Genomic DNA, 27,375 nt, shown 5'->3' with positions numbered 1-27,375 from the left:
GATCTTGTGCGAGAACTGAGCGGCTCACAGGATCGACATCTGAGAGCTCACGAGACATTTAAGTGACATTGCGCGACACGGATGGCATCCTTTTTCATTGTAGAATCGTGCTCAAAGCGAGAGATAGATGGATTGTCTGAGAATTGGCCGGACAGTGTTTAGGGGGGCAAGAGCTAACTGGACATGACCCAAACGCTATTCTGATTGAACGTGCCTTCAGTGCTCGTGCGCCGTCACCATCTCTTGACATGGTCGGTAATCTCGCTACTTACACCCTGCCAAAGAAGCTAGAATTGCTTGGTATGGCCGAAATAGGATGGAGCGCAGGGATCAATCGGACGGCTCGAGGATTTGATACTCGTTCCGGATAGCCAGCTGTTGAGCTTGTTTTCGTTGACGCATTGCGTCATCGGACACACAAGGCACCAAAGAGCGCCAGGGTAGAATGGATGGCAGACCTCATATACGATGAAGTAATCGATTCGGCGCAAGCAGATCTGTCGAGGGAAAGTACAGAGCACCGTTGCAATCGATCGAGTCAAGTGCGTCGTCTTGTTGTGCGTCCACCTGTCATGCCTGGCAGCAGAGTATGCGAGGAGGGAAGCTCATACGACGATGGTTCCATCTCACATATGCTGCAATCATGCTGAAGGGCTGGCCCTCGGCAGATAGCAGATAGGGGGCATGTTGACTCCTGCGGTTGCTCATGTAGCCAGTCTGACAAGTCAGTCTTCTCCAGCAGCCAAAGTTGATGATCCGGATGAAATGCAACAGTACGCCTCTAGTAGTGTATAGTTTTTGACAAAGGTTAGGTTGGGGAAATACTGTGCTATGGCGTTTTGGCAGTTTTCACGGTATTCAACAGTTCCCTAGGTAGCTGTACGACCAAAGCTATCCAACGGTAGGATATTTTGATTTATATATGGCCAGTCCGTGATGCCAGATTTGGCATTTCTGTATGCTTTGCAGGTGTACATGAAACTCGAAGGTCGTTGTTGACAAGCACTCTTACAGCGGCGCACGAAGGAACACGGAAAGGAGAGATATGGCAGAAGATGATGAAGTGATCCTCAATTCCCGAATGAATGGAGTTTGATATCTATTATCTGTCTACCAAGTGGTCCAGGTGGACCTGAACGAAGCCGATTCTGGGGAAGCGGGATGGACGAGAGAGGCCAAAACCCACAGCGGCTGTAAATGGAGTCAAACCTTCGCTTGTGGTGTCCGGTGTGTCTGAGGCCTCCCCTCATCCACACACACCCCTCAGCATCAAGCATCTTGCTGATGGGGGTCTGGGTCACTTCACTGGGGATGGAGATGGGAGGAGATCAGCCAGATCTTGTTGGATTCATGGCTGACTTTCCCCTTGTGGAGTCACTTCCCGTGCGCTCTCTCCATCCGAAGAAGCTTCCTTTCTTCTTGCGGATGCAATTGTGGATGTTGGCCGGCAGAGCTAGAACCTGTTGAACTCGAAGTTTGTGCGCTTGTTCCAACGACAACCGCATATTTACCAGCGAACACACGGGCTTCAAGGCCCCTCGAGATGCTTGGGCCACTCGAGGCAAACAAAGCCTGGGGACGTGAAGAACCTCGACGACTCGAATACATCAAACAAACCTTGCCACCTTGACAGCTTGGCCCAGCCGGATTCATCGCAACTACTGATTGATCTCAAATGACTCGTATCTCGTTTTTCAGCATGTATCGAAACAGCCCGGCGTTCATCCTTACACCTACACGCCTGGATGTCAGCCATGATGCCATCCGCTCCAAACATTTCACATCATCTCCGACAACTCCCATCAGATGACGTGTATTGACATGCTAAACACCACCCAGCTGAGGAAATAGATCATACCGAACCAAGACTGCATATGCCCCTTGTACAGTTTCTTTTTCCCTGTACTGCCCAGGACCCAGACCTGACGGGCTGAACTCGTAGTTCCCGAGTCATGAAAATAGCAAACAACGGGCTTCTGCCGTCAAGGTTTTGCCAAGCAGATGCAGATTTGACAGAGATGTTTTTCCCGCACTAGGTTAGTATTCCTACGCTGGTCTTGATTCTCGATATTGTTACGTTACGCGTGAGACTGACTCGCGCGTCGGGGGAGTACATCATTCCGGGCATGGAATCCGGCAAGTAGCAACTCGGAGGCGGCTCATACAGTGTACCCAAGTGGTACTATTCTGCTGCCTGTTAACTTGGCAATGGTCATGATGAGCAGAAACTATTGTTGTCTTCATAGTGTAGAATTACACGTAGACGATCTGCTAGTGAACTCCTCATTCTTGCTTCCGAGTCGGTCTTTGCCGCATTGGCTCACGTATGAGTGCCCAAGTTAGAAGGAGCACTCGGCTGCCCAGTATCGTGAACTTGGCCCAGCATAGCGTGAAACAGGTTCTGATATGCTGGCCTCTTTCTGGGCAAGTTGTTGTTCATGCCAATAGCCAATAGTGCAACACTAGGAGGAGAGAACTAGACGGATACAATTTTATCTAGTCTAAAAAGAGCACGCGCTCTAAGCGCAGCTATATCTAATTCGACAATGAACGACGATCCAAATGGGTGCAGGAAGAATGATGGATGAAAAGAGACGATGGTTGTAGCAGTACTTCGTGAGTGCCATGCGAAGACTAGTCCGCATGTCACGATAAGCCAAAGTTCGTTACGGAGGAGTGTGGCAGAATTACGGAATCACCATAGATATCGTTGCAATATGTACAGATGAAGGTTCGAGAACACAAAATGCGCTGCATAGTATGCATAAATAACACGGGAGACCTCGCGTTAGGTTCCTCACGGTACGTCGCGTGCGTCGCCGGATCCGCCACGATGCTCCCAACTCTAATGCAGCGTCAGACTATGGGACAGAACTGTCTGTATCTAGCAATGCCATCGATTTCTCTCGACTCGGAAGGCCGCCCGAGCAGACACGGCAAAAGGAAAACAAAAAGAACGGGCGGGCCAAATGGGATATTTGCTAGGCAGGCACATACTGCGTGCCGTGAAATACTTTATGTAGGACTTGGATAAAACATCAGGGGTGGGTCGTGTAGCTGGCTCTCTTTTTATGCAAAAGCCATCCCTTTCCGGAACGCCGCCCCGCTGGGTGATTATGGAGAGCTGAGTAAAGCAGCCCAAACAGATCAAGAGAAGTTTGCAAGCAAGGAAACGCCGGCACTACGTCTCAGCAAGTACAGTACCTACAGAGGTTGGCGCCGCATTTATCGGCAAACTTCCGACGACGACAGGACCACCTTTCTTTCGAATGGTTCGCCCCCAAGCCCACAATAAGCCCGGTGGACGAAAGGGGCCGGACCCGAATGTGTCCAGGAGTCTGTGTGGCCCAACTACCACTACGGGCAGATCTGGGATGGCTATTTTCTCACAGTTCCGAAGATCACGCACAGTATTTGGGCACCTACACGATGCACCCTCTCCCCTAATCTGCCTATGTGAGCCCACAACGGCAAAAAGGGGTCCTCAGTTAGCCTGCGAAACTCGGTACATATGCGCTGGTAGAGCGGTGCCTGGGCGACAAGGGTGTGCCGGTACTTCACCGAGCATGTCCCGGGCCATCGTCGTTCGACTCGCCTTCCAGCCACACACGAACGCACGCGTAAAAGAGATGCTATCGACTAGTCGGCATGACTCGTACGTGCTACAGCGCCGGGCTTCACCGCCTCACCGCCCTGCTGCTGCGCTGTCAAACAGCACTCGACACGATGCGACCACGATAGCAGGCGGAATCCCATCAACCAATTCTTGGGACCGAAACTGTTTCGCAAAAGTTTTTCTCTAACTCCGAAAGTGGGAAGGCGGGCGATTGGAGTGTGAGCTGAGTATAAGGCGGTGGCAGAGTGGGTTATCGCGACGCAAAGTAAAGGGTGAAAAGCTGACCGTCTCAAGTTGTGACTTCTCAATAATGATTACACACTGTTGGCACACTCACAGACAATAACTGCTATGGACAGTTACTCGCCCTATATCGCACACCCTCCCGACCCGACTTACGCCTAGACTTGGCACTATAAGGTTAGATAGTTGCATGCAGATGCAGCATGGAAGAATCGACGTTTCCTGAACGGGTGATCTCATCAGCATTGCTTTGGCAGTTGAACCAGTGCCTCCCTATGCCAGAGTGAAGAGCCCTGTTCTGAACCTCAGCGCCCGTTTCGTCTTGCCCTCTGTGCGAATACCCAATCAAACTGCCAGATTTACAAGCCCCCAAGGTCGCATACTTACCTACTCAGAGGTGGGTCATGATCTTCAGAAGCCCCTGGAACAAGCGGGTTTCCTATTGCGGCAGTGCCGCCGTCGCTTTTCAAGGATTTGTACCTTTAGCATGCATCCCAAACAGATTGATACCGTTTCGTGGTGATTGAAGAAGTAATAAGTGTGGTGGTGTGTGGTGTGAAGATTCAAGAAGGGTACACTTCGCGTAGTGCAGTGCGCGGTGGCTGGTTCTTCTCCCGCTTCCATGCCATGGAACTGCCTCAAGCCTTTTGCAACCACCTTGCCATCATGCATCGTAGTCTTGTAGGAAGATGCAACCCGCGACAAGCACCAACTTGTCGGCGAGTAGTCCGAAAGCGCCAACTCCTGAGAGCTAGCGCGACAAGACCTGACACTGAAAAGTTTTGTTTCTTCTATGCGGAATGACGGCAGCAGGTACCCAGCCGGTAGGTAGACACGGTAATTATAGTTATAGTAGATTGATAGATGGTATTCACAGCATCTAGATGTATGATACTCGTCCAAGAGAAGACCGTCAAACTACAGTGACGTACTAATTCCCAGCGAGCCTTGGAAGTTGCTTCTGACCCCCAACTCCCGTAGGCTGTTCCAATCTGATTGCCAGATGTGGAAAGTCCAAGACTTTTGACGCTCCAGGGGAGCTGTATGTAGAAGATGCCTTGCACGAGTCACCATGCCTGGCCTGGGATGCTTCAACTGCGAATGACAGTCAAGAGCATATGAGGTTTGCCTGGCGCGTCGCATTGCAACATCACGCACTCAAATGACTACCTGCACAACGAGATGTTCACATCTATAATCCATGTTAATTAGCCGCAAGGAGATAGGATTTTGGGCATGTATCAAAGTCGTTAGTGAGAGGTCGCGGAATAGTGTCGCGCTGCGGTGCAGGTAGTCCGGCTCGGTGCAAGCTCGGTTTGGCAAGGGGAATCATGTACTCTCTACCTGCAAGTGAGGCGTGATGCCCGAAGAGGGAAAGTACGCCACAGCTAGCTCTGAGAGCTAGTCCTAGCAAGGCAGCATTGTTAAACGGTCGTAGATGACTGATCCGTCACGCCTGGGTCGGTACATGCAGAAAACATCCCGTGCATAGGATAATGTTCAATATGTGCAATATTAATGACGTTACGTGATTGTCATCCCCTCCCCCTTGTCATCGGTAATCTGGGAGTCAGTGTTGTAGTAGTAGGTAGTACTTCTCAAGCATTCGTAGAAATATGCCTCGCACGACTATGCAATGCGTGCCGTCATGCTTTTCTCACGCTCTGTCTAATTCGGACATATTAAAAGCCAAACGTGACTTTTCCTTAACGGTTATCATCCATTACGCGATAATTGGAAAATCTAGCAAGGCGGCACAGGATCCAAGGAGCCGTCCGGACTAATAGTAGTAGTCTCATTAATATTTAGATAGGGCCCCCAATCTACTAGACATGTAGGTAGTTGACGGCACTACTGTATGTAGCGTCCTACACCTCCTCGAGGGAAGGAAAAGTACCTACGTACACACACACACACACACACAGTACGGAAATTCCATTCCATGACAGTTACCCAAAATGAGGCTAGCCTTGGCTTCAGCGGGAATACTACGGCAGTATTGCCTACTGCCTGTCATCGGCAAGCCTGAGCCGTTGGTGGAGGGGCCGAGATATCTTGATGCGAGCAGCGCGCAGTACAATAATCAAACCAGCGTTGCCGCCATCATTACCCGATTGCGTAACGCCGATAAATTTACTGCGATGCATTTGAGATGAAGGGGAAGACACCAAAACACCATCGTGAGATTGCTGGTCCTCTATCTGATCTTGGCGCCTGCAGCAGTCTGACGGACCATGTGGGATGTGGAGCGCGCCCATGGCTACGTCGAGGGTCCCGAAGGCTAAAATCTGTTTCTGAGGGTGTACAGACCCATCTTGAAGAACACCCGTCGAAGGAATGGAGAATGGGTCCCTCTGTTCGCTTACCGCGCCGTAGGTTACACGAAATGGGTCTCCGAGCCTCTCGCTGAGCCCTTGAGCCTTTCTCTCTCGCTGCCGTCCAGCCTCACCCTAATATTTATCAATCAGGGCAGGGGCCATGTAACTGACTGAGATCTTTGTACCCGACTGGAGCATCCGGCGGTCCACTTGTTATGTCGTACAGCGTGACAGCACTTCAGTCCATCCATGACTGCCAGACTGCTGGTGGCTGGTAGTGGTTTGTGCAAAAGATGGTCCATGACATGCCATGCCATTTTCATGTTGAAGATACTGTACGTGTACCCCACGACGGCTGATCAGTCAGCATCTTCTTTGATGGCCTGAGGGTCTGAGACGGGATGAAAATGGGCCCCACGACCTTTTCTCAGAAGAGCAGAACACCACACCAGAGCATACATTGTACACTGATGGTATGTACAGTAACCAGTAAAAAGATGCAGGGCAGCTATGCCTTCTCCACATGCATTGGGACTGGGCGACCAATACATGCGAGCAGTATACTCCTTTCTGCGGCACGTATACAGACTAAAACTTCATAGAACCTCCTGATGAACGGAAGATTTTTACCCCTTCAATTAGGTCCGTCAAGAGCAAATTACCGACGAGTAACATTGCGCGCGCGACTGAATGGAAAGTGCCGCTCTCCCACACTCGTCTCACACTGTTTACTCCCTGGACGCTCAAGGCGGTGACCAGGTTGGCCCATACGTAACCTAGGATGTGTGTTTTGGGGTGGTTTCGCTTGACTCGTAAGCAGTTAGCTTTCATCACCATCGTGGGATAACATGAATCAGAACGCTATCAGACCTCGACGTTTTGCATCGTTCGTTCTCTGCCGGAATCCCGGACCCATGGCCGAGGTGTACTGAAGGGTGGTCGAGTAGTTTACTCGAGGCACCAATAAGCTTGGCCATCAATGGCCAGAGAGGCACTATCACGGGGGAGGGAAAAAAAATACACAATGCCAAGAGCGCTTAGCAAGCAACAAGCTGTAGTACTTTTGTGCCGTGGCGACGCCGAGAAATCTCCTTGGGTGATCAGCCTCCAATGGGCGTGATTGGGCGGTGTTTGCGTTTGTTCTTCTTCTTTTCTTTCTTATGTGTGTTCGTTCGTAATAGCCTCGAATGGCTCAGGATCATAGGGACGTTGAATTTGACAGGCACTTGGTTTAATTGAGAACCCATGGCTTCTCTGTACTTTCGATACACGAGACTCTGTCTGGCGAGCTGTAATGTGCTCTTATGATCGATCATGCGGGCAAACACGCGCTGCACGGTACCTATGCTTGACCGAACAGGGGTTACGAGTTACCACCGTATGTAGACATTAGGTAATTTGTCGGGGAGAAGAGCGCATGCTTCGTGATGACATCATCTCGAAGTGTTACATTGTGACCTTGTCCCCTATACCTATACCCGACCGGGGAACGATTCACCGCCATATTCGAGTGGCATATTCGAATGGTTGATGGGTAGGCAGCAGGTTGCAGCATTGACCGCAAGGGGTGCATCGAAAATGATCATCCAGGTGTCTGAGGGCCGAAATGCCGAAGCTCAGTCTTATGCCACGGAGCCCAACCGATCGAATTTTTGGTCTGAACTCCTCGAGCCAGAACAACAAGACTTGACCCACCATCCTCCGAGTCGCGCATCCGCATCCGCATCAACCGCGCACCCGGCGGTTTTCAGGACATAAAAACTGGAGTCATCGCGGGAGCCCCATGAGGGGATGAATTTATCGCGGCGGTCGACTTTTGGGATATGGTTATCGCCTGTCCGTATACATGTATAGTTCGGCGGTGCCATGGAGACCGACTTTCACACCTCGCGGTATGCTCGATGTCTGTCTAGCTGCTGCTAGTCATTTCATTTTTCATCCGCCTGACGGATATCTTCGACCGGCCTGGAAGCCAAAGCCGATCCCTGCAAATTGCATATGAGACAGTCGCTACTCGGTGCACCAGATGCCACTTTGAAGAGCGCACTTTGGCGATCCCAAGCCCAAGCCTGATATGGAAGAATCGTTATGAACTTGTCTTGTTCCTTTGTTTTTCCGTCCGACCGCGGGCATCCCTTATTCTCTCGCTGGATTACGGCCGAGCTCCTTGATCGGACAGAGAGCGAAGCCTCCAATTGGCTCGTCATTAATCGATTGTGATATTTAGTTCCTTTGCATCATGTGATATCTTGCTTGGTCACCCTTCCGGCGAGCGATTGCAGTGTTGACTGACCTGGACAAAAACATAGGCATGGCTTCCGATGATGCACCTGGTCCTCCACCAAACAATCGCTGCGTTCTTGGTCTCCCAGAATAGCCAATCCAAGGGGCCAGTAACGAAGACATCACCTCTCCTACGTCGATAAACATTCGATATGTGCATGCACAGCAGCCGTCGCCATGGCGGCTTAAGGCGGCATGTTGAGGCCAACTCTTAGCATCAAATTGAGATTTTGGCCCCGATGAGGTATGTACATTTCCAGGGTACGAAACGACATGATACACCAACGGCCATCGCTCGCTCTCTATCCAGCGCACGTCTATCTTTGAAAGCACGACGTGACTTCACAGCATGCTCTTACTTTGTATTTCCCAATGACACCAACCTGGCGAATTCACCCACAAGGATCAACGTTGGCAGCTTACAGCGGTAGTGCGGCATCGCAAAGTACTGCGCCCATCCGTGATGCTAGAATGTAGAAATTGGACAACAAGGCGCTGATTGGACAGAAGATGCATGAATTGGGTTGCGCAGGCAGAATGCGTAGAACCGCAGGCCAAGGCGATTGAGCAAAGAGAAACTAACGTTATTAACCAATGCTAGCAACAAGACGAGCTGATAGGAGGAGGTAGCCAGCCCTCCTATGTACGTCTGGTACACAGGTGTATGTAGTTGATCCCCTTCGCCCGGCAAATGCGACAGTGAACAGGTAAGAACCCATCAGATACACCGCCAAGCGAGGTACCCAACTATATCCGACAGATGTCTGAGCTGACCAGGACCGGAAAAGAGCATATCCCCCATGAAACGGAACATTACAGCTCGTTCACGCCCACGGGTTACTAATAATATAAGCCTTGCTTCCTTGGCTCTTTTCCCATGTACCTACGAATCAACTCTTTAATGTGACTGGACGTGTACTCTCTACCTGTATCTATTCAACTTCCTCGCGATGGACTGTCTCAAATCTCCCTCTTCTCCTTCACTGTCTCTCACCCTCCCTCCCTCACCCATTCTCACACCGCACAGTACGTATTAAGCAAGATGGAATCGGAAATGGGAGCATCAAGATACAATGGCCCTACGTGTCAAACGTAGCGGTTTCATGGACTCAAGAATAGATCCCTGAATGGCCCGAGGCACAGGCGGTGGGCTGGGAAGCAAAGATCAATTCCTAGCACCAGCATTAACCTGCTTGAAGCGCGACTGGCGTATGTATCGGCGGCTCCTTTGTGGAGCAGCACGGTTCTATTGTGTACAACGAGTGTACCCCCCTGCTGGCGTGCATTGCTCCACACCGACAAGCGGTCCTCTCACAGCTCTCTCCCCCCTTGGAAACCCCTAGTACCACAGTAGTGTGGTCTATGAGTATCTGCGTGTCGAGTGTTCGTCTGGAAACATTTACAGCATTGGAACACATCACATCCAATCGAGTGCATCCAAGCAAGCATGAAGGACAGTAAAGCACAGCTAGCTAGCTAGAAGCCCCTTCACCTTCCGTCAATCTTCGGCCCAATATGCAATCGGCGCGGCGCTGCGCGTTGCAGCTGTACCTGTACTTGGCTACCAGGACGAATAGATGGCGGTAGAGGGCATTTTTGTTACCCCCCGGTTCGTGACCAGGCGAGACAGTTCATCAGAACCCTGCGCATGCGTGCGTGTGAGCGTGTAGGTAAGGATGTACCTTATTGTAAGAGTGTGTAAGTGGATGTGAATATACCAGATGTATAGGGTAGGTCCAATCCGCACTGTCTTACCAATCTTCAGAAAATCCTGACGACCCCGTCTCATCATTTATCGTCACCCACTTTTTGGCTACCCAGTACCAAATCTGCAGCCATTACAATTACAACCACACGGCCGATCAACGGTTCTTTGGACGGCACTCGAAGAAATAGCCCCGCTTTTAAGCTCAAGGTACTCGAGGTACCTGGACCTGCCACTGCCTGCCTCTGCTCCGTCCCCTGGTTTCCAGATTTTTTATTAATTTTTTCCCGTCCCTTTTATCGTTTTATCTCAATTCTTTTTTCCCACCATCAGCCAGTCTCCTTCCCAGTTCTCAGAAGGTCCTGTCTGGAGTTCCTTGCTCTTGCACCTATCAGGACCACGTCCAAGTGAGAACCAAACCCATCTTTACCCTTCTACCCAGGTCAACCGCAGTGGAGGAAATTTTATACGAGTCGCTCCCAGAGGACCCAAAAAAAAAAACCAGGGCGGCGGCAAGACTGCGGAATAGAATAAAGAAGGCTCCTCACCACGTAACAGCCCTCGAAGGGGATCCAATTCTCCACTTTACAAACAACTCTTCTTTTGGGACTCGCCTTGCCCGCCCATCACCCCCAATCCACATACTACTTACTACATACTGCATACCATACCCATTCCAACGTGCGTGCAGCAGTAGTAGAAAGACCAGGCAGGCAGTCAGACATCAGACAGCAGACAGAGCGCGAAGGCCAAGAAGCAGACAGGCATTGCCAGAGAGCAGAAAGACAGCAGAAAGAGGCAGAAAGGCAGACAGACTCGCTTCCAGTCTCTCACCCACTCCTCTCGCATCACTCACACAATCAGCTGTCTCCAGATCAGGCATTTTCGTTCTGTGAGTATTTTATTTTTTTGTTGTTTTTTATTTTTCTCCTACCCTTTTCCCACTGCCACTACCTAGTTTGGACCTTGGAGCCTCACGAACTACCTTTTCATCCACCGAGCTCCATTTGGCCCCAATTCTACCCCAAAAACCACCATTCCCCTCATCACCAGAATTTTTGTTTCCATCTCCTTGCCTGCCCACTTCACCACTCTAAACCTACACAACGCCACGCCACCCACATTTGAAGCTTGTCCAAGTATCGCGATAGCATCACGCATTACTGGCGACAGCGTCACCACCACCCTCGTCCGGTATCAAGTGGAGGATTTCTTCGGGTTTTTGATCTGAACACTCTCGACCTGTCGGTTGATTGTGCTCTGTCGAGAAGAAGAAGAAAGTTCGAAAAGTCGGCAGGATTTGCGCGTCTTGGACGGGTATCCATCTTGTGTTCGCGACAATCCCCACTCTCGATCCTCCGCGCGCTTGCTTTTGCATCGTTCGTGAGAAAGCCTTGCAGCACTCCCACGTCTCGACTAAACAGTTGTCGAGTTGAGAGAACGCGTCTTGGACTCGTTCTTTCAAGGGATTCCTTTCAGTTCAAAAATCGGGATTGTGAGGCGGATCTACCTTCACTGACAGAACTTCCTGCTAACACGGTGCCCTCTCTTGTAGTGTTCGGTAACGTCGCGTCTCCGGGATATGGACGGCTCTCAATACCCTAATGTCATAGGCACATCGGGTTCTAGCTATCCATCACCTGCTGCCATCTCGCCTCATCAGCTTCAAAACGGCCAGTTGCATCAGAACGGCCACCTGGCCCAGCACACCCTGCCGCCTTTGCAGCCGCATACCAACCCTGCTATGCACTCGGTTTACAACAGTCACCCTCATACCCCTCGAACCCCTGGTACTCCCAACCCACCGACGCCTAACAACAACATGAGCAACTACCCTCCCCCTCAGAATGGCCCGCCTCGAGGCTATCCCCAGATGATGGGCGGCTATAACCCACCCCACCAGGGGTATGGAACTACCTCTTCCATGATGCCTCAGGCTTCGGTGGCTCAATCCCACCAGCAGCCAATTGCCCCAGCACCTGCCTCGCGCCCCCCTGTCTTGCGCCCTATGCCCGCAGGTGGTGTCATGCCCCAGAGCGGTATCTCTTCGCCTTACGCGCAGAGTCCCCTGATGCCGCAGCAGTCGATTCTGCAGGACAGCGAGCAGCCTACCCATGTGGTTGGTTCCCAAGGCCGCCGCGGTATTCTGCCCAGCGCGCCTGGCCGACCTGCTGCCCCCACTGGGGCCGGCGCCTCTAAGAACACTGTCATCCCCCAGAAGGATGCAGATGGCAAGTTCCCATGCCCGCATTGCACTAAAACCTACCTCCATGCAAAGCATCTCAAGCGCCATCTTTTGCGCCGTAAGTACTCCAACTGCCGTGCCTTTGCGCGTGTGGAAGAAGGACGCTGACATTTTAACTGATATACCGGCGACCGCCCTTACATGTGCGTTTTATGCCGCGATACGTTTTCCCGAAGCGATATCCTCAAGAGACACTTCCAGAAGTGTTCCATCAGACGAGGAAATCCTACAGGGGCGAGCCATCTGTCTCACCCCCAAGCCCACGTTAAGAAGCATGCTGCCGCTCAGCAAAAAGCCCAGGAAGGTGAAATGAACCAAATGAACGGACTGAACAGCATGCAAGGAGACAACGTTGTCCACCCTTTTGGAATGGTCCAGATGTCCGACAATATGTCAAACATGCCCAATGACCAGAACCAGCTCTCGAGATCTAGCAGTATCAGCCGTATGGATGACCAGCAGAACCGCGACCGACGCAGCATGACAAACAACGGGTCCGTCTATGGCAACGACGTTCAGGGAACCATGGCTTCCAACATCAACCCTCAGCTCGCCAGCTACAACATGCCTCAAGGCCAAAATGGCATGCCTATGTTCGGAGGATCCAACAATCCCCAAGGGCCCATTGATTGGGCCCTGTTCCAGCCTGGTGCGCAAGATACCTACGTCAATTCGTTCCCACCTCCTAATCTTGGACAGAATCAGATCGCAACCAAAACAGACCCGCATAACGGCGAGACCGAGAGAGCCGCCCCGAACGACCTCAACGACCGATCACTCTTCTTCTCCAACTGGGGGACCCCGCCTACTGTCAATGACCCTTACCAACGTCTCTCTAATCAGATCCAAACTTTCTTCTATCCTCCTGGCACTGTCGTTACCTCCCAGACGGCCGGTGTAAACGCCTACTTTTCGCCTGCAAACATCAAAGATTTCCTCGAAAAATATACCCACTTCCACGTCCATTTCTCATTTCTACACATTCCGACTTTTCGCATTCTCGATGCTTACACAGGCCTCATTGCGGGCATGTGTTGCGTTGGAGCTTGCTATTCTGACCGTGTTACGCCGGCACAGGTTCGAGACATGATGAACTTTGTCAAGGTTGCTCTTGAACGAGATTCGGGCTTCTTCTCTGGCGGAGTCCAGTCTAATCCAATTCAAAACGAACAAGGCAATGACAAGTTACAGATAGAAAAGCTGCAGGCTCTCACGCTCTTGATTGCTCTATTGGTTTGGCACGGCACACCCATCCAGCGAGAAAGTGCGAGACATCTGTTCCCTCAAGTTGCTGACATTGCGCGGCGATACGACCTGCTACGGGTGTCGTCTAGTTCATATCTTTACAGCGTTCTTCATCAGCCACATATGAATCTGCAGAGCATTCGCCCTGAAGATTTTGATTGGAACGTCTGGACCGAGCAAGAGCGCCGGATCCGTCTGATGCACTTGATTTACCTGTCTGATGTGTCACACGGTCTGTACTTCAATAGCCCTCCTCAATTCGATGTGTCCGAAATGCATATCCCTCTGCCGGCTGATGATGCTGCCTGGGAGGGACAGACCCCGATGGAATGTGCAGAAGCTCTACATCTGTACGGATCGGACGCTGCCAAAATTCGAAATCCTGATGGTTCTCAGCGAAGCAAACAGCCCGAACTTGACCTTGCCGTCAGAGCTCTGTTCCATGAATCCTATCAGATCCACCCCGGAAGCACGAATCTGTATGGAAAGTTCATCCTCATACACGCCTTGTTAGCTCAAATACGTCGTGCACATGTGGATGGCAGTCTTGCTGCCCTCAACTCAGTCTCAACGCCATTGTCCCAAAACGATTGGGTAATGAAACCAGGCTCAGCACCACCTAGTGCTACGGCCAGTGCCAACAACAGCGGCAGAGCTACTCCAGTTTCTGGTCTGAACCAGGGGATTTCACCAGGGGCGTACAAGTCCCTCTGTACTGCATTAGAAAAGTTCAAATCGAATTGGGACATGGACATGGCCATTCAATTTCCACCATCGGTTCAAAGTCCGCGGCGTTACGGTTTCTGTCGTGATGGCATCCATTTCTTCTGGCTGGCGAAATACCTTGCAAAGAACGGAAAACATTCCGATCTTCAAATGCCTTCTGATCAGCGCATGGCTCATGTCATGCATCTACTCAAATCAGTGAAGAGCTGGGTGATGTCGGATGGGGCTTCCCGTCGCGAAGAACTGGGCTCTGTTGGCGATATTGACAACGACTACGGTGTTCACGATCTTACTCTCAACATGGCAAGTCTTTTCAGACCGTTGCCACAGGTGGTGGATTCGCCCAGCATCCCATCTGTCAAGACTGAGATCTGAACGTGGTGGCGTCTACTATTCCTTACGTTTCAATGGCGACTTCTTCAGCATTCGGCGGCGTTTTCTTTTTTCCTCTTGTTTCGGACGGCTTTTTGGAACAATGTTTCGATCCTTCAACTTGCATCGGACTGGCATGACGGCGGCATCTTTGCTTTGCATTTTCCCGGGCGTGGTTGCGAAAGATAGACAGGCTTTAACTTCTGCATTAGACTCGACACATAGAAAGGGCTTGGGGTTATCGTGGTTTGTCCCTTGATCAGGGGATGTTTATGAGGGTGACGGTTCATGTTGACGGAAAGGTGGCTCCTTGGAATTCCATGCGATTGTACTGACGAAAAAGAGCTTGTGTCGAGGGCGTTTACTCCTTGTTATCACGCGTGTATTTAACGTTCCTGTGTTTAGAAGATGGCTAGAAACCAAAAATCGATACGTATATGACCCACGATCGCGATTTCACCTGATGATGCTTTGCTGCTATGTGTTTACCAATTAAACAAAACGTCCCTAACGAAGTAGTGAAGAAGGCAAAGACAGGATTGCTCGCCCATGGGCAATCATTACAATACCTGCGTCTCACTGTCACCCTGACAGGTACCTGAGTTGTCGGGCAGGGGTCGGCAGGAACCCCCTTCCGTTCGCGACCGTGTAGCAGCCTTTTGTTGTAGTGATAATCAGGAGTGTAGGTAATATATCGGGTCCTAGTTCGTATGCAAGCACAAGTGTCTTGTCTTATTCCTGATGCCCCTATACGTATCAGGCCACATGAATGGCGTGGGCGCCGTGTCCTGGGTACAAGCACCTGAAGCGGACGGTCGGTCAGGTGCTGCAGCTTCGGAGAGCACTCGAAGATCCGGGTTGAAACTCTCCCACTACAACGAGGTTCCACCTGTGTGTGACCACAATAGGCGGGAGTGTAAGTCAGAAGAGGGCATTGGGACGCATGTACGAAGAGGGAGAGAATGCAATATGTAGCTCCAGATGGCACTCTCGTATTCGCGTGCAGTGGCTTGATGATACTACTGAAGGGCATTTAATGACACGTGTTTGATACATACTCACCCATCTATATAAAAGTTTCTTTGTCTGGGTCATCAAATGCAAGAGAGGAGCTGCAACTCTGACAAGGCGAGCAAGGTTCTGGATGCCATGCTGACATGACGGGTATCATCCGGATAATCTATGTATCTGTGTCGGGCGAGAGAGATCGGCCGGGACGATGACCGATCATGCTCCAGCGCACACACAGGCTCACCAGCTTCTTTTCTTATTCTTTTCATACGAATGGCGGGGAAGGTCTGCGAGGCCGGCAGGTAGCACGGGGGCAAACGAAAAGGGCCTCATGCGCAAAGCTCACAGTCAGCAACGACATGGCCATCTGTGTGTGGTCCGGGTTGTCTGTCATGTAAGCTGCCGTGCGAGTCTAACCTGCACGTATTCTGGGAGACCGTGCCACATGACGCTATTGCCATCAGTTGATCAGTCGATCAGTTCTGCCGTGATGCCGGGCAGAAGCTGCGTATTGCTGGGAAGAGCTGGGATTGCTTGTGAGTTGTGTGGTATCATTACCACTGACCGCACGAGATGGGCAAAGTAGCACTCGTCGCTGATTTCTTAACAACAGGCGCGGGGGCTATACGAAACAGTAGTACTATTACTCAATAAAATGCAAATCGTCCAACCCCACGGCAGTGATCCATGGCAAATGTAGGGAGGGCCTGGCACCATCGTCTTATCGAAGATGTAAAGAGATCTTTCTTCCGGGCTTGTCCAGTAGCTCTGCACTCTGCAGGCAGGCCGAGTGGTCGTTGGTTGAACAAGCTATGAGAACTGGGAATGCGACATCGTTCCACAGCACCTGCAATGTATGGATGACAGAGGCAGCCAGCAAGCGATGGGCCGAAATTGACGAAGATCGATGGCCTGTCGGAGCCTGACAGTGGACTGGAGTTATAGGCAATCAATCAAGGGGCTTTGAATTGTTGATTGTATATGGGAGTGGGGCAGATGATTAATGAGGCTTCACCGCCTGCTGCAAAACCCCTGTAGTGGAAAAAGGCTGGCCCAGTTGCCCGTCGCACACGGCTCACCGGTCTTTGGTGTTGTCGCCGGCGCTGTTGCTGTTGTTGTTGTTGTTGTTGTTGTTGTTGTTGTTGTTGCTGGTGTCTCTGTCCACCGTGATGATTCTCGGGGCCAATTGATTGAGGCGAGCCTTTTCCTCGTCACTGGCCTTGAAGCCGTACCTGTCCTCTGCACGGTCGGACAACTGCAGGCCGACGGCGCCCCAAGCCAGCAGGCCAAGGCCTACACCCAGGCGCATGCGTGGGGACAGGTTCCGGAACGATCTTTTTGTTTTGCAGGTTCATGTCAGAAGTTTATGAGGGATTCTAGAAGGAGTGGATGCTGCTTACTGCAAGACCGACATTTGTTTCTGTTTGCCCGCTCACCTTGCACGAAACGGTATGGGTGGATGGGGTCGGGGTTCTCGGTGAGCGTGAACGGGCGGACTGGCGGGCTTGTTTGTGTGAGTGTGTGGGAAATCAGCTGGGTTGGTCTCTGGCGAGATGGAAGGGATGGACGTGATAGGCCCCTGCAGGACAAGACTAAGAAACGGGATGGATCAGATAGTCGGTGTGACTGTGACTGTGACTGAGCTGAGAGAGGCTCGTAGGGTGGTGAGCGAGGTGCCACGAGTCGGTGGTCTGGTCTGGTAAATCTCTCCAAGGATCTGGATAGTGTAATGAGAAGTCGATGAGACCGACCACGCGGCACACGACTACTGTACTTGGACGGTTGGGCTCTTGACACTAAACCCGATGCACTCGAGGATGCTCGCGCGTGATGTTCCCCGGCGGCAGAGTGTGGAAGAGCAGAACCCATTAAACTAGGAGGAGCAAGCGAATCACCACGTGGAGTAGAAGATGGGTATGTATAAGCTTCTGTACATGCAGATGTAGGCACGCCGGGAAAACCAAACTACTACCCGTCAATAAAGTCGGCTAGGCTAGGCATGTAGGGGGCCTTGGGGGCCTACAGAGGCGGTCCTAATCGCTACCAACAGATCAGTGCCGTTAATGCAGGTACTTGCAGCCCCTTCCTTTCTCCCTCACTCGCTATCCCGCCTTTTGCCCTCCGTCCCCATAAACCGTCCCTCTCCATGGTTTACTGCCACGTCAAAAGGAATAGAGCGCAGGAAAAGTGGGAAGGCAGAACTTCCGGGCGATGCAGGTGAAGCCCAAGGGTTAGAACAAGGTATGATGATGTAGTCATCTAAGTCGGTATGCTAGGTAGGGTTTATTCACTGGAGATGCCATATCCATACCTGTAGCTCGGGTAAGGATTCTAAGGAATACGTACCTCATACGGGCATACCAGCAGCATAACATGCTTTCGCTTACCGCCTTATTGGGAACGCTCAACAACATGCATTCCCAGCTGGCGTAAGCTTCACTACATCCCGCCATTGCTACCAATGACCTCCGTCCATGTAGACAAGTGCAAAACTGTTTTCCCGAGCGTGAAGGGAAAAAAAAAAGAAAAAACCCAAAAACCCATCATACCCTGGCCTAGTCGACTATTTGATTTGAACCGAAATATCCACATTGCATGGCCGATGTGTGTCTCACTCTCACCGACAGAACGAGAATACATGCTTCTCTCAGCTTGTCAAGGCTATCGCATTGCGAAGAGGCTTGGTGCAGAAAAGCATGACTGTTTTTCTAGTCTCTCCGCCACTTTGTCTCGCTTCCTGTTAAATAGACGGTCGCCATCCTCCCCCATCTCCCGCTACTACTCTGACTGGTTTTCTTTATTATACATACATACATAGACTGGTTCTTATTATTAGATTTCCTCGCTGTCGGCAGCAATTGTCTAATCGTGGGGGGTTAGAAGCAAAAGAACGAACGAAACATACCTCACGGCTCTTTTCTTGATTTCTTCGGCTTACATCGATCGATCCATCTGTCTACATATCTATCTCCAACTTTGTCCCTCCCATCCGTCGTTGGTTGTCTTTGCTATTTTTGGCCCCTCCCCCACCACGACCACCCCTTTGGACGAAAAAAGGGCGCCCACCTCATTTTAATTCCGAGACTCATGGAAGCCTTACCGGTCGAGCTGCTGCGGCTCATCTACAGCTACTGCGATTTTCCTTCTACCAAGGTACTGCGCGAGGTCAACTCCACCTTGGCTAATGTGGGATACGAGTACTTGCTGTCACCCAGCTTCACCGTCCTGAGCTATCGGAATGACATAGACCGTCTTCACAATATCGCCTTGCACCACCAGTTGCGGGGCAGTATCGAGACCGTTGTCATAAACCTTTCCGACTTGGACGATTACGATGCCAGGCACGCCGCCTACGGTCGGCATTTCCTGGAGCTCCGGAGGACCGCTCCGATGTGCTCAGTGCTGCCTTTTTCGAGTTCGAGAAGATCAAGCGCGGGCGCAAGTCGCTGGCCCAGTTCCATACGCGCCGCGATGATCTCAGGGAGGCCCTTACTTCTCTTCCCAACCTGAAGCACGTCGAGGTCACTTTCACCCAATGCCCCCTCGACAATCAAATCCTGCGCGAGGTTTACGAGGTGCCGGGCTGTCGGAGGATGAACCGGGCCGCGGCCTACCAAAACCTGGATGCCATCATCTTCGCTCTACACAGCGTACGGCTCTCCTCCTTCACAATCGACCGGTTTCCTTTGGAGATTTTCAAGATTCCCGACCAGCGCAGGCACTGGTTCAACCACGCGAAGTCGTTCGCAAGCTTATCACGCCTTAATCTAACCATAGACCCGTCCGGCTTACAGGGCCCGGCCTCGGCGGTGAAGGCCGTAAACGGTCTAGGATATCTGCTGCAGTTGCCCAAGAACTTGCAGCATCTAAAGCTCGCTTTCCACCCTTACAACAGCTGGGATTCCAAATTCGTCCTTTCCTTCCGAGAAATGCTGAATGGCTTCCGGTATTCTCAGCTGACCGACCTGACCCTGGAAGGTGTTTCATGTGAGGAAGAGGACCTTCGGGATTTCTTGGCTCTGCATGCTTCTACTCTGGAGCGGCTACGTCTTGGTGGCCGTGGGCTGGCGAAACCCTTTTCGGCCTCGACTGGAGGAGTCCATCTGCACGAAGGAACATTCAAGTCACTGTTTACCGCGCTGCGGACCAAGATGTCGAAGCTGGAACGGATGCATCTAGAAGGCATATTTGAGTGCGAACCCCACGGCTTCTCATCTCACGAGTCATATAATTTTTACCCACTGACGGATGAGTCCTGGGAGCCGGTACCGCGCCCCGGCTGGGTTCGCGCCTCGCGAAAGACGATCAGCTGCCAGCCATTTGAGGAGTACGTCCTCCTCGGCGGGATGTACCCGGGAACTCTTCTGGCCCAGCAGGACGACTGATGGAAGCCGGCGGTGATGGCCAGGTGTTGCGTGTAGGCATCGTAACCATGGAGCTCGAGGGATGAGGTGAAGAGGAGGGTTTCTTGGTCGTTCAGCATGGGCATAGCTGAGAAAGGGTCGATTTAACGTATCGCGGAGGCGAGATGTCGATGCCGACATGCACCTCACGTGGTATAGTCATGTGATATGGACACAGCCAACTCTCAATTCTTGAAAGCGTCAAGCGGAGTTCATTTGATTTTGGCGCCCATACCCTCCTCTGTTTTCCTGTACAACTACATACCTTGAAGCATGGCATTTAGGCGTTTTTTTATTCTTTTGGCAGTTCCATCTTGGATGGTCTCGTGGCGTACTTTCACATTAGATGCATTTGCAGATGGGTACGAAATAGGATCGTGATATCATGGCGTTTTACAGTATGAACATGAATCAAAGGATCACAAATTCTTAACTACCACTGTTGATTACAAACCGTGATTTCTAAGACGATGGGTCTCACTGCTATAATATGAAGGGTTTGCAATTACCTTGGGTGCCATTCATCCATACTCGTGCCGCCGCAACACCGGCGTATATTCTCTACTGGACCCCTAAAACGGCTTGATTCCGTTACTGCCATGGAGATATAGCTGGCCACCAATATGCCGTACAATGAACGCGGACAGCTAGCTTCATAGTATTTACTAATTCATGTACCCGGATCTACTAGTATGTAGTCCACATTATATTAAGGCAAGGCGAGAGTATTCCAGTATAAACATCGTGTCAAGCCGCATGAATGTTTACTTCATTGAATTCATCGGCCATCCCTTAGTGTAAGCCGCTAGTTGTAACAGCATGAGACATACTGTTCTAGACAGTGACCCGTTTTCTCTTTCCGCATTTGCGGAGCTGGAGGCTAACTTTTTTTTCTCTTTCGATATTGCATGTCATTTCTCCGGTGCAAAAGAAATCCGAACGAGATTTGTTACTTGAAAATAGGTGTCTCGTGGGCCGGGAGCCTCGGTACCTCCGCTTCTCCATTGACTATCAACTTTTCGAACCCCATCTGCCTATAATCCATAATGCTCAAAATCTTCCGTCGGCGATGACGATAGACGATGATGTGGCCGCGTAACCGACCGCGGGAGCTGGCAAGTTGCTGAACCTTGCGCTCCGTTGCTACATACGTATGAAAACCAACCTAGAACTTGAAAACACACGTTCAGCGTCGCATGCCACGCTGATCAGTAGCTTGGAGACTGGGGTGATCTTCAGGGACAATAATGGCCTTAACTATGATCCAGGTACAGCACTAGAAGAAAAGAAACAGAAACAGAGCCAGGGAAGAGCATACATGGCGCATCATGATTAAGTACTTCAGAGTGGCTCAGAAGTTCTCGTTCTTAGCACCTCCACTTAGTGGGTGGGTTCGCCGGTGCATCCTTTCGAGGTGTAAGCACCACTGTAAGTTGGTCAGGCATGCATTTCCGGGGTAGACCTTGTTGGACGAACAGAGCCGCTTCAGCGTGTGTTGTGCTTGCGCCGTCTGGATTGTGGGTTGTAAGGATTGTGGGCTCAATCCCATGGCATCATCCATGACATGGGTCTATTTTTTGTATCTCGCTCCAGCGAGATTGCAGGCCGGAAGTTTGCTGAACCCGTGGATCTAAGACGTGTTTCTAAATAACGCCGTAGTACGGCTACAAACAGGGAGGGTATTGTCCCCGGAGAGCGGAATGTCGTATCACGATGCACCCCAAGATGGTGCTCCTCTCCTCTACGGAGTAGACCATAAAACTTTCTTGTTGTTGGGCCAAGTTCCAGTATTATACAGCAAGAACTTCGTATGTGCTTATGCATGGTATTTTGCTCGCTTGCCGTAAGCTACCGGCATATGCATACTACTACTGTGAAGTAGACCGTTCTTACGAACAAGCTCGCATCCTTCATCTCCATTGCGGAATGGGAAGATCTTGCCAAGAATGCAGGTTAGGGGAGCCCTGCTTGTACACACCACTACACTTGCAAGGTACCGCTAAACCCCCCCCTCCCCCCCCCCTTTTGGCTTCCGTGGATGCCGTCTTTCGTTTTTGTGTATGTCTTTGTTCTTTTTCGTTGTCGCCAAAACGGCAAATATGTACAAACGAGGGGGACTAGTCCGTTGGCGCTGTAGGGGGAAAGGAGAGACTCGATAGTGGCAACAGCTGTATGTCGCGATGAAAAGGGGATACATAGATGGTGTGGGGGATCAAAAGGAATACCGAGCGTGGTCATGCGCTCACCTGGCTGGCCAAGAGCAACAAGTGAAAAAACATGATGACCCTGAGACACAAAGGGACGCCATCGCGCGCTTCTCGAGATGAGCAACTTCGAGTTGTCATACAACCTGTAATGTAAAATTGGCGGAGATACGCCTTGCCGTTCCAGCTCATTGGCTGTTCACATGGCGGCATCGCTTGACTCGACTTGCTCTGGGTACGGTACATTGGCCACCCGGATGATGGAACGGTCTTGTGATTAATTCGAGCCTCTATTTCCAATGCCAGGTACTCCGTATTTGCAAACAAAAGACGGCCGAAAGCAACTGCTAGTTTAGATGCAAATAGTACCTACATAGGAATGCCTGTATGGACGCAGTACAGTTTGGCTCTGGTCTGGCTCAACAAAAGTATCGGCAAACTCTCTGATGCGGAATTATCTCACATTCCCAGCCTATCCTATACAACATCACCTATCATTAGGTACAGCTCATGCGTGTCCCTCTTCGCCTGTTATCTGAAACTCTTGTGTTGCCCCAGCTGGTGTCTATTATTCTCTCCTGCATTCCCCACATCGGGTACGGTTCGTGAGCATGTGTGAGTGTGTGTGAATTGAAGAAAGCTGTTTCGTTCGTTGTACATGGTCATGGTCTGCATACTTGCTGCAAACGAACGGGCTTTCATTTAGCTGCTGCTAGGTTGCCTGCCCATCTATTTGGCACGCACACAGCCCACCCCACCTCCCTACCTTAATTGTTTGTGCTGCCATCTACACCCACTCAGCATCCCCCCCGTCGTGCCTCGTTCCTGGGTCTAAATTTTGAATTCATCATGGCCGACTGATTGGGCCAGGCGCAACCACATCAACGAAACAAGAAATAAGGGCCCATCTCAAAAGCCCGTCATCCTCCATCCTTTATCCACAAGGCACAAGGCACAAGGATGCCCCTCCCTGTCTAAGCCTGCTGCGACTTGTACGATATAAACAGTCGGTACATTGCGGAATCAACAACAGCATACATCATATTGCTTCTGTTGTTTTGCAAGTGTAAGCAGTGTGCCTGCCTTTGGTTCACCATTGTCTGGATCTTCTATCACCCTTATTAGCGCAGACCAGCGTGTAAATACTGCTACTGCTACTGCTACATACACGCGAACCCCGAGCGGTGGATGCTGCCGTCAGCAGGTATGGGATGGGCAACATGAGAGACAGAGAGTCCCTTTTATTAATTGTCGTTAATCTTGAGCTGGGGCCGGGCTAGGCTGGGTGCTGGCCGCTGCGCTACGGCGACACCTAACGGCAAAGCCTCTTCCAAGCTGGAGCCCTAGCAAGCAGCCAGTGTACCTGCTGAGAGGTATCTACGTTAAAAGAAAACCTGGACTTGCTCCTCCATCTTCGGCCGCCATCGAACGTTCGGCAATGCCACATGCAACACATACACGTACTTCCTTTGCCTTGGCTGCCTGCAGCTGCAGCCTTCCCATCTTTCCCATCCCATCCCTCCATCCATTGATCCTTCCTCTAACCCACTCGGGTTTGTTACAGCATCCCACCACCCCTGCGCTTTCCTTGTCTACTTACTAGGGCGCAGGCCCAGTCAAAACTTCACTCCTGCGAATCCGTCATTCTTTCAATCGTTCGTTTCCCCCCTCCTCCCAACCACGAAGTCCGACTTTTGCTCTTCTTTCTGTGCAATTGGGGGCCGGGCCGGGTCTTACCTCAAATACCAGCTTCGTAAATTCACGACCCATCGACTTGGCAAACCCAGGAAGCAACCGCTCTCTCTATTACACAGTGCCGCAGTGGCTACGCCAACATAGCTTGCCGGGCAGTTGTCGACATCGCCACCCGCCCACGATTTAGACTCTTTCAAAATGCAGCGGGTTTCGGCCCTGCTGCCGTCCTGGGACCGGTCGTCGAGGAGTAGTGCAGGGTCGACGGGCAAGAACAGTCTCGACAAGGTCCGCGGATGGGCGGATAAGATCCCCTCCTCGAACAACCGGCTCAGCGGCTCGCGGTATGGACGCGAAGCTTTCTGGGCCGGCACTCTGGACAAGGAATGCGAGAAGGCCGCGCGCATTCTCCAGGCTTTCTGCCGTACGATAGCCCACCGCTTCTAGCCTGGGGAGTCAACCACTAATACGTTGTGTGATTAGGCGAGGGCCTCGTGGCACCCGATGACCGCCCTAGCAGCCCTTCGACGACATCGAGCAATCAAACTACGAGTCAAGTGTTAAAGAAGATACCACCGCGAATAATACAAAATGCCGTCGGCTTGGCCATATTCACTTCGATGCGTTCCGGACTGTGGTCGTCGACTGGCTCAGGTGGCAGTGGTATTCTGTTAGCTCGCAAGTCGGATGGTACCTGGTCGCCTCCATCCGGCCTAATACTTCAAACGGCAACGCTCGGTTTCCTCCTTGGCGTCGACGTGTACGACTGTGTCATGGTCATCAACACCTTTACCATGCTAGAAGCTATGGGCCGACCAAAAGTGGTCCTTGGTACGGACGTCGGGATGACGGCCGGACCACTGGTCTCGTTAGGACTGTGGGAAAACGAAATCAGATGTACAGACTTGAGCGACACAGTATTCACCTATGTGAGATCAAAGGGGCAGCTGGCGGAGGTCAAACTGGAAGGAACCGTACTGAATGAGAGCACCGACGAGAACGAACGATTCTATGGAAACCCTTTCAGTGTTCCCAAGATTTTGGCCGGTGACGTGAATCAAAGTCTGCCGCAACTCAGGCCTTTGACGGAAATGCTAAAGGCCGCTGAAGGTCGCACAGATTACGACGCGAGTTTACTGGAACAGTTATCCGCGCACCCCGCGCCTAGCGATGCAAGCTTAGGATACGACAGGTAGCGCAGCCTCCCTTGCACCAATATTTGGCATTCCAGACATGGATGATCCCGACCCATATGGGGTCTTGGCTCTGGAAATGGCTGGGTTGGAGATCCGTGAGGCGGGTAGCAGGCTAAGACCAGACAGCAGTCAATTTGAGTTCTGCCCAAGTCCCTCGAGCTCAGTCTTGCCAAGGGCCGGTCGTCATAGTGTTGACACCTACTCGTTGACGAGGAGCAACAGGGGCAGCTACATGTCGAACAGGACCATGGCTACCGAGCGTAGTCACCTGACAGATGCTCAGACGCAGACTGAGGTCAACACGCCCAATACAACACCCAGTCCAGAACAAAGCGAGGATGGCCATCAGATCAACTCAAGCTCGGACACTAAGGAGCCAGAGGTACCTAAGAAGCCGGAGGAGGTTGACTACACCAAAATTGACATCAGTGCTCTTCGAAAGCTATCGGCTTTTCCGGATCTTGACGAACCCATCGTCATGACGACAAGCCCGATAAAGGAAGAAAGCCTGGATATACACGCCAACGATCATGGAAGTCAGACTTCAACGGCGCATTCGGAGACGGAAAATGGAGCCGATGCCGACGACGAGGACGACGAGGACGATCAGGATAACACTGATGATGATGACGTCGACGGCGAGGAATTCGAGGATGCGGAGGAGCCCGTCGTGTACGAAGTCGCAACGGCCCAGCCACCTCGAATGGCCATTGTCGCTTCTCAAGCTGTTCAGGTGAAGGGTTCTGTGGTGACCATTCCACGGCGGGTGCCCCCACCACTGCCCGCTCGCAGTGCTGCCCGGCTGTCTCGACAGAACAAGTCTGAATTTGGCGATGTAAGCGCGGTCAACATGGTGAGCAGCCCACTTCGACAGGAGTTCGACCTGGACCAACCAGCCGAGGAGGCAGCGACCCCCAAAGCACAAGAAAAATTTGCTGCCCCAGTGTCTGCACCCAGCAGCCCTACACAGGCTGAGGAACAGCCTCTAGCGGTAGCGGACGACTCTGCAGTCAAAGATCCAATAACGCCTACTGAGACATCAGAAAAGAGCGAGGATACTTCGCGAATTACTCGCAGCACTCTCCCGAGAGATGCTGAAAATACAACGCTGCCACCGGCCAAAGGAGGCTCAGCATGAGCCGAGAACGGAAGCAGCTGCTATTACTGCCTGATGGCGTGTAGATGTATGATTTATTCATTTTCTTCAAGTTCAAAAGTTATGAGAAACGGACAATGGCGTTTAGGACTGGGATTACCATGCTTTTTAGGGAGGACCAGGCTGCTGCATGGCGGGCGAAGCTTACTGACCATATGAGGCGAATTAAGGAGGAGGGAGGCACATTCTCTATAATTTTGCCATTTGGTGGCAAGAGCTGGCATCATGAAGCGGAGGAAGAGGACCAGAGCCCTCCCATGTTTTTCTTCTTCTTCTTCAATTTTCAGGACGGAATACCCCTTTAGCAAATCTAATTAACTAGATAATCACCTGTACATAATTAACTCAAGACGCAATGCTCTGATGCCCACGGAACGGTTCACCACGATGCCCACAGCTCCACAAAGACCACATAACCAACGACACTGTCTAGAAGTCCATAATTCCATGAGAACACTTTCTGGTGGTCCATTTGTCTGGTAATCAATCCCCAGCGTGATCTGATATAGTGGTTACAGAGTACCTATGTATGTAGATGAATACTTGCCAAGAATTATGATACCTACCAAGTAGGTACGAGTAAGCTATAGAGAGTTAGCACAGCCACTAACCTGGAGCTCACTAGCCACATTGGTGCCTACAGTGGCTGGAGACGCTCAGACCATTTCCTGGCCAATTCCTACTTACAGCAAAGGCAAGCACCACACACAGCCAAGTCGCGGCAAGCGCCAACCAGCTTTCCACATCGCGACGTGACGTGACGAGGCTGATAAATCCCATCTACGACGACACCTCACGCACGCATACACCGTATATGGTATCCGTGTATACACAGTCGACCATCAACTCCGCGTATCCGAACGCGCCCAGTTCAAACGCGCTCAATTGGAATCCGGCCTCAGCCGCACTGGCCTCCCCGAAATTTTGACAAGAGTTCCCGCGAACTTTGGTTCCCCGTTG

The 27,375-nt window shown here is 51.4% G+C and overlaps 5 protein-coding genes across 5 annotated transcripts; 4 read left to right on the top strand and 1 right to left on the bottom strand.

Moving 5' to 3' along the window:
• Positions 1-11,747: 11,747 nt before the first annotated feature.
• Positions 11,748-14,756, top strand: PG994_013123 (uncharacterized protein; the record flags this gene model as incomplete). Its single annotated transcript, XM_066864532.1, has 2 exons — positions 11,748-12,468; positions 12,643-14,756. 2 exons carry the CDS (start codon positions 11,748-11,750, stop codon positions 14,754-14,756), a joined length of 2,835 nt encoding a protein of 944 aa, XP_066709493.1.
• Positions 14,757-16,839: 2,083 nt separating this feature from the next.
• Positions 16,840-17,178, bottom strand: PG994_013122 (uncharacterized protein; the record flags this gene model as incomplete). The annotated part of the gene is made up of 2 exons (XM_066864531.1): positions 16,840-17,098; positions 17,165-17,178. 2 exons carry the CDS (start codon positions 17,176-17,178, stop codon positions 16,840-16,842), a joined length of 273 nt encoding a protein of 90 aa, XP_066709492.1.
• Positions 17,179-18,851: 1,673 nt separating this feature from the next.
• On the top strand, positions 18,852-20,149 carry PG994_013121 (uncharacterized protein; the record flags this gene model as incomplete). Its single annotated transcript, XM_066864530.1, is given in 2 exon segments — positions 18,852-19,119; positions 19,137-20,149. 2 exon segments carry the CDS (start codon positions 18,852-18,854, stop codon positions 20,147-20,149), a joined length of 1,281 nt encoding a protein of 426 aa, XP_066709491.1.
• A 4,115-nt stretch (positions 20,150-24,264) lies between these two features.
• Positions 24,265-25,259, top strand: PG994_013120 (uncharacterized protein; the record flags this gene model as incomplete). The annotated part of the gene is made up of 2 exons (XM_066864529.1): positions 24,265-24,487; positions 24,547-25,259. The coding sequence occupies 2 exons, from the start codon at positions 24,265-24,267 to the stop codon at positions 25,257-25,259; spliced, it is 936 nt and encodes a 311-aa protein (XP_066709490.1).
• A 37-nt stretch (positions 25,260-25,296) lies between these two features.
• Positions 25,297-26,397, top strand: PG994_013119 (uncharacterized protein; the record flags this gene model as incomplete). The annotated part of the gene is made up of 1 exon (XM_066864528.1): positions 25,297-26,397. One exon carries the CDS (start codon positions 25,297-25,299, stop codon positions 26,395-26,397), a length of 1,101 nt encoding a protein of 366 aa, XP_066709489.1.
• Between the last annotated feature and the right edge of the window lie 978 nt (positions 26,398-27,375).

The sequence above is a fragment of the Apiospora phragmitis genome (genome assembly GCF_038363925.1).
Source record: "Apiospora phragmitis strain CBS 135458 chromosome Unknown utg000011l:1.0-3236445.0:1.0-3240683.0, whole genome shotgun sequence".
Classification (NCBI taxonomy): Eukaryota; Fungi; Ascomycota; class Sordariomycetes; order Amphisphaeriales; family Apiosporaceae; genus Apiospora; species Apiospora phragmitis.
The sequence above is the reverse complement of the archived record's forward strand: the minus strand, read 5'-3'. Positions and strand labels throughout refer to the sequence as shown.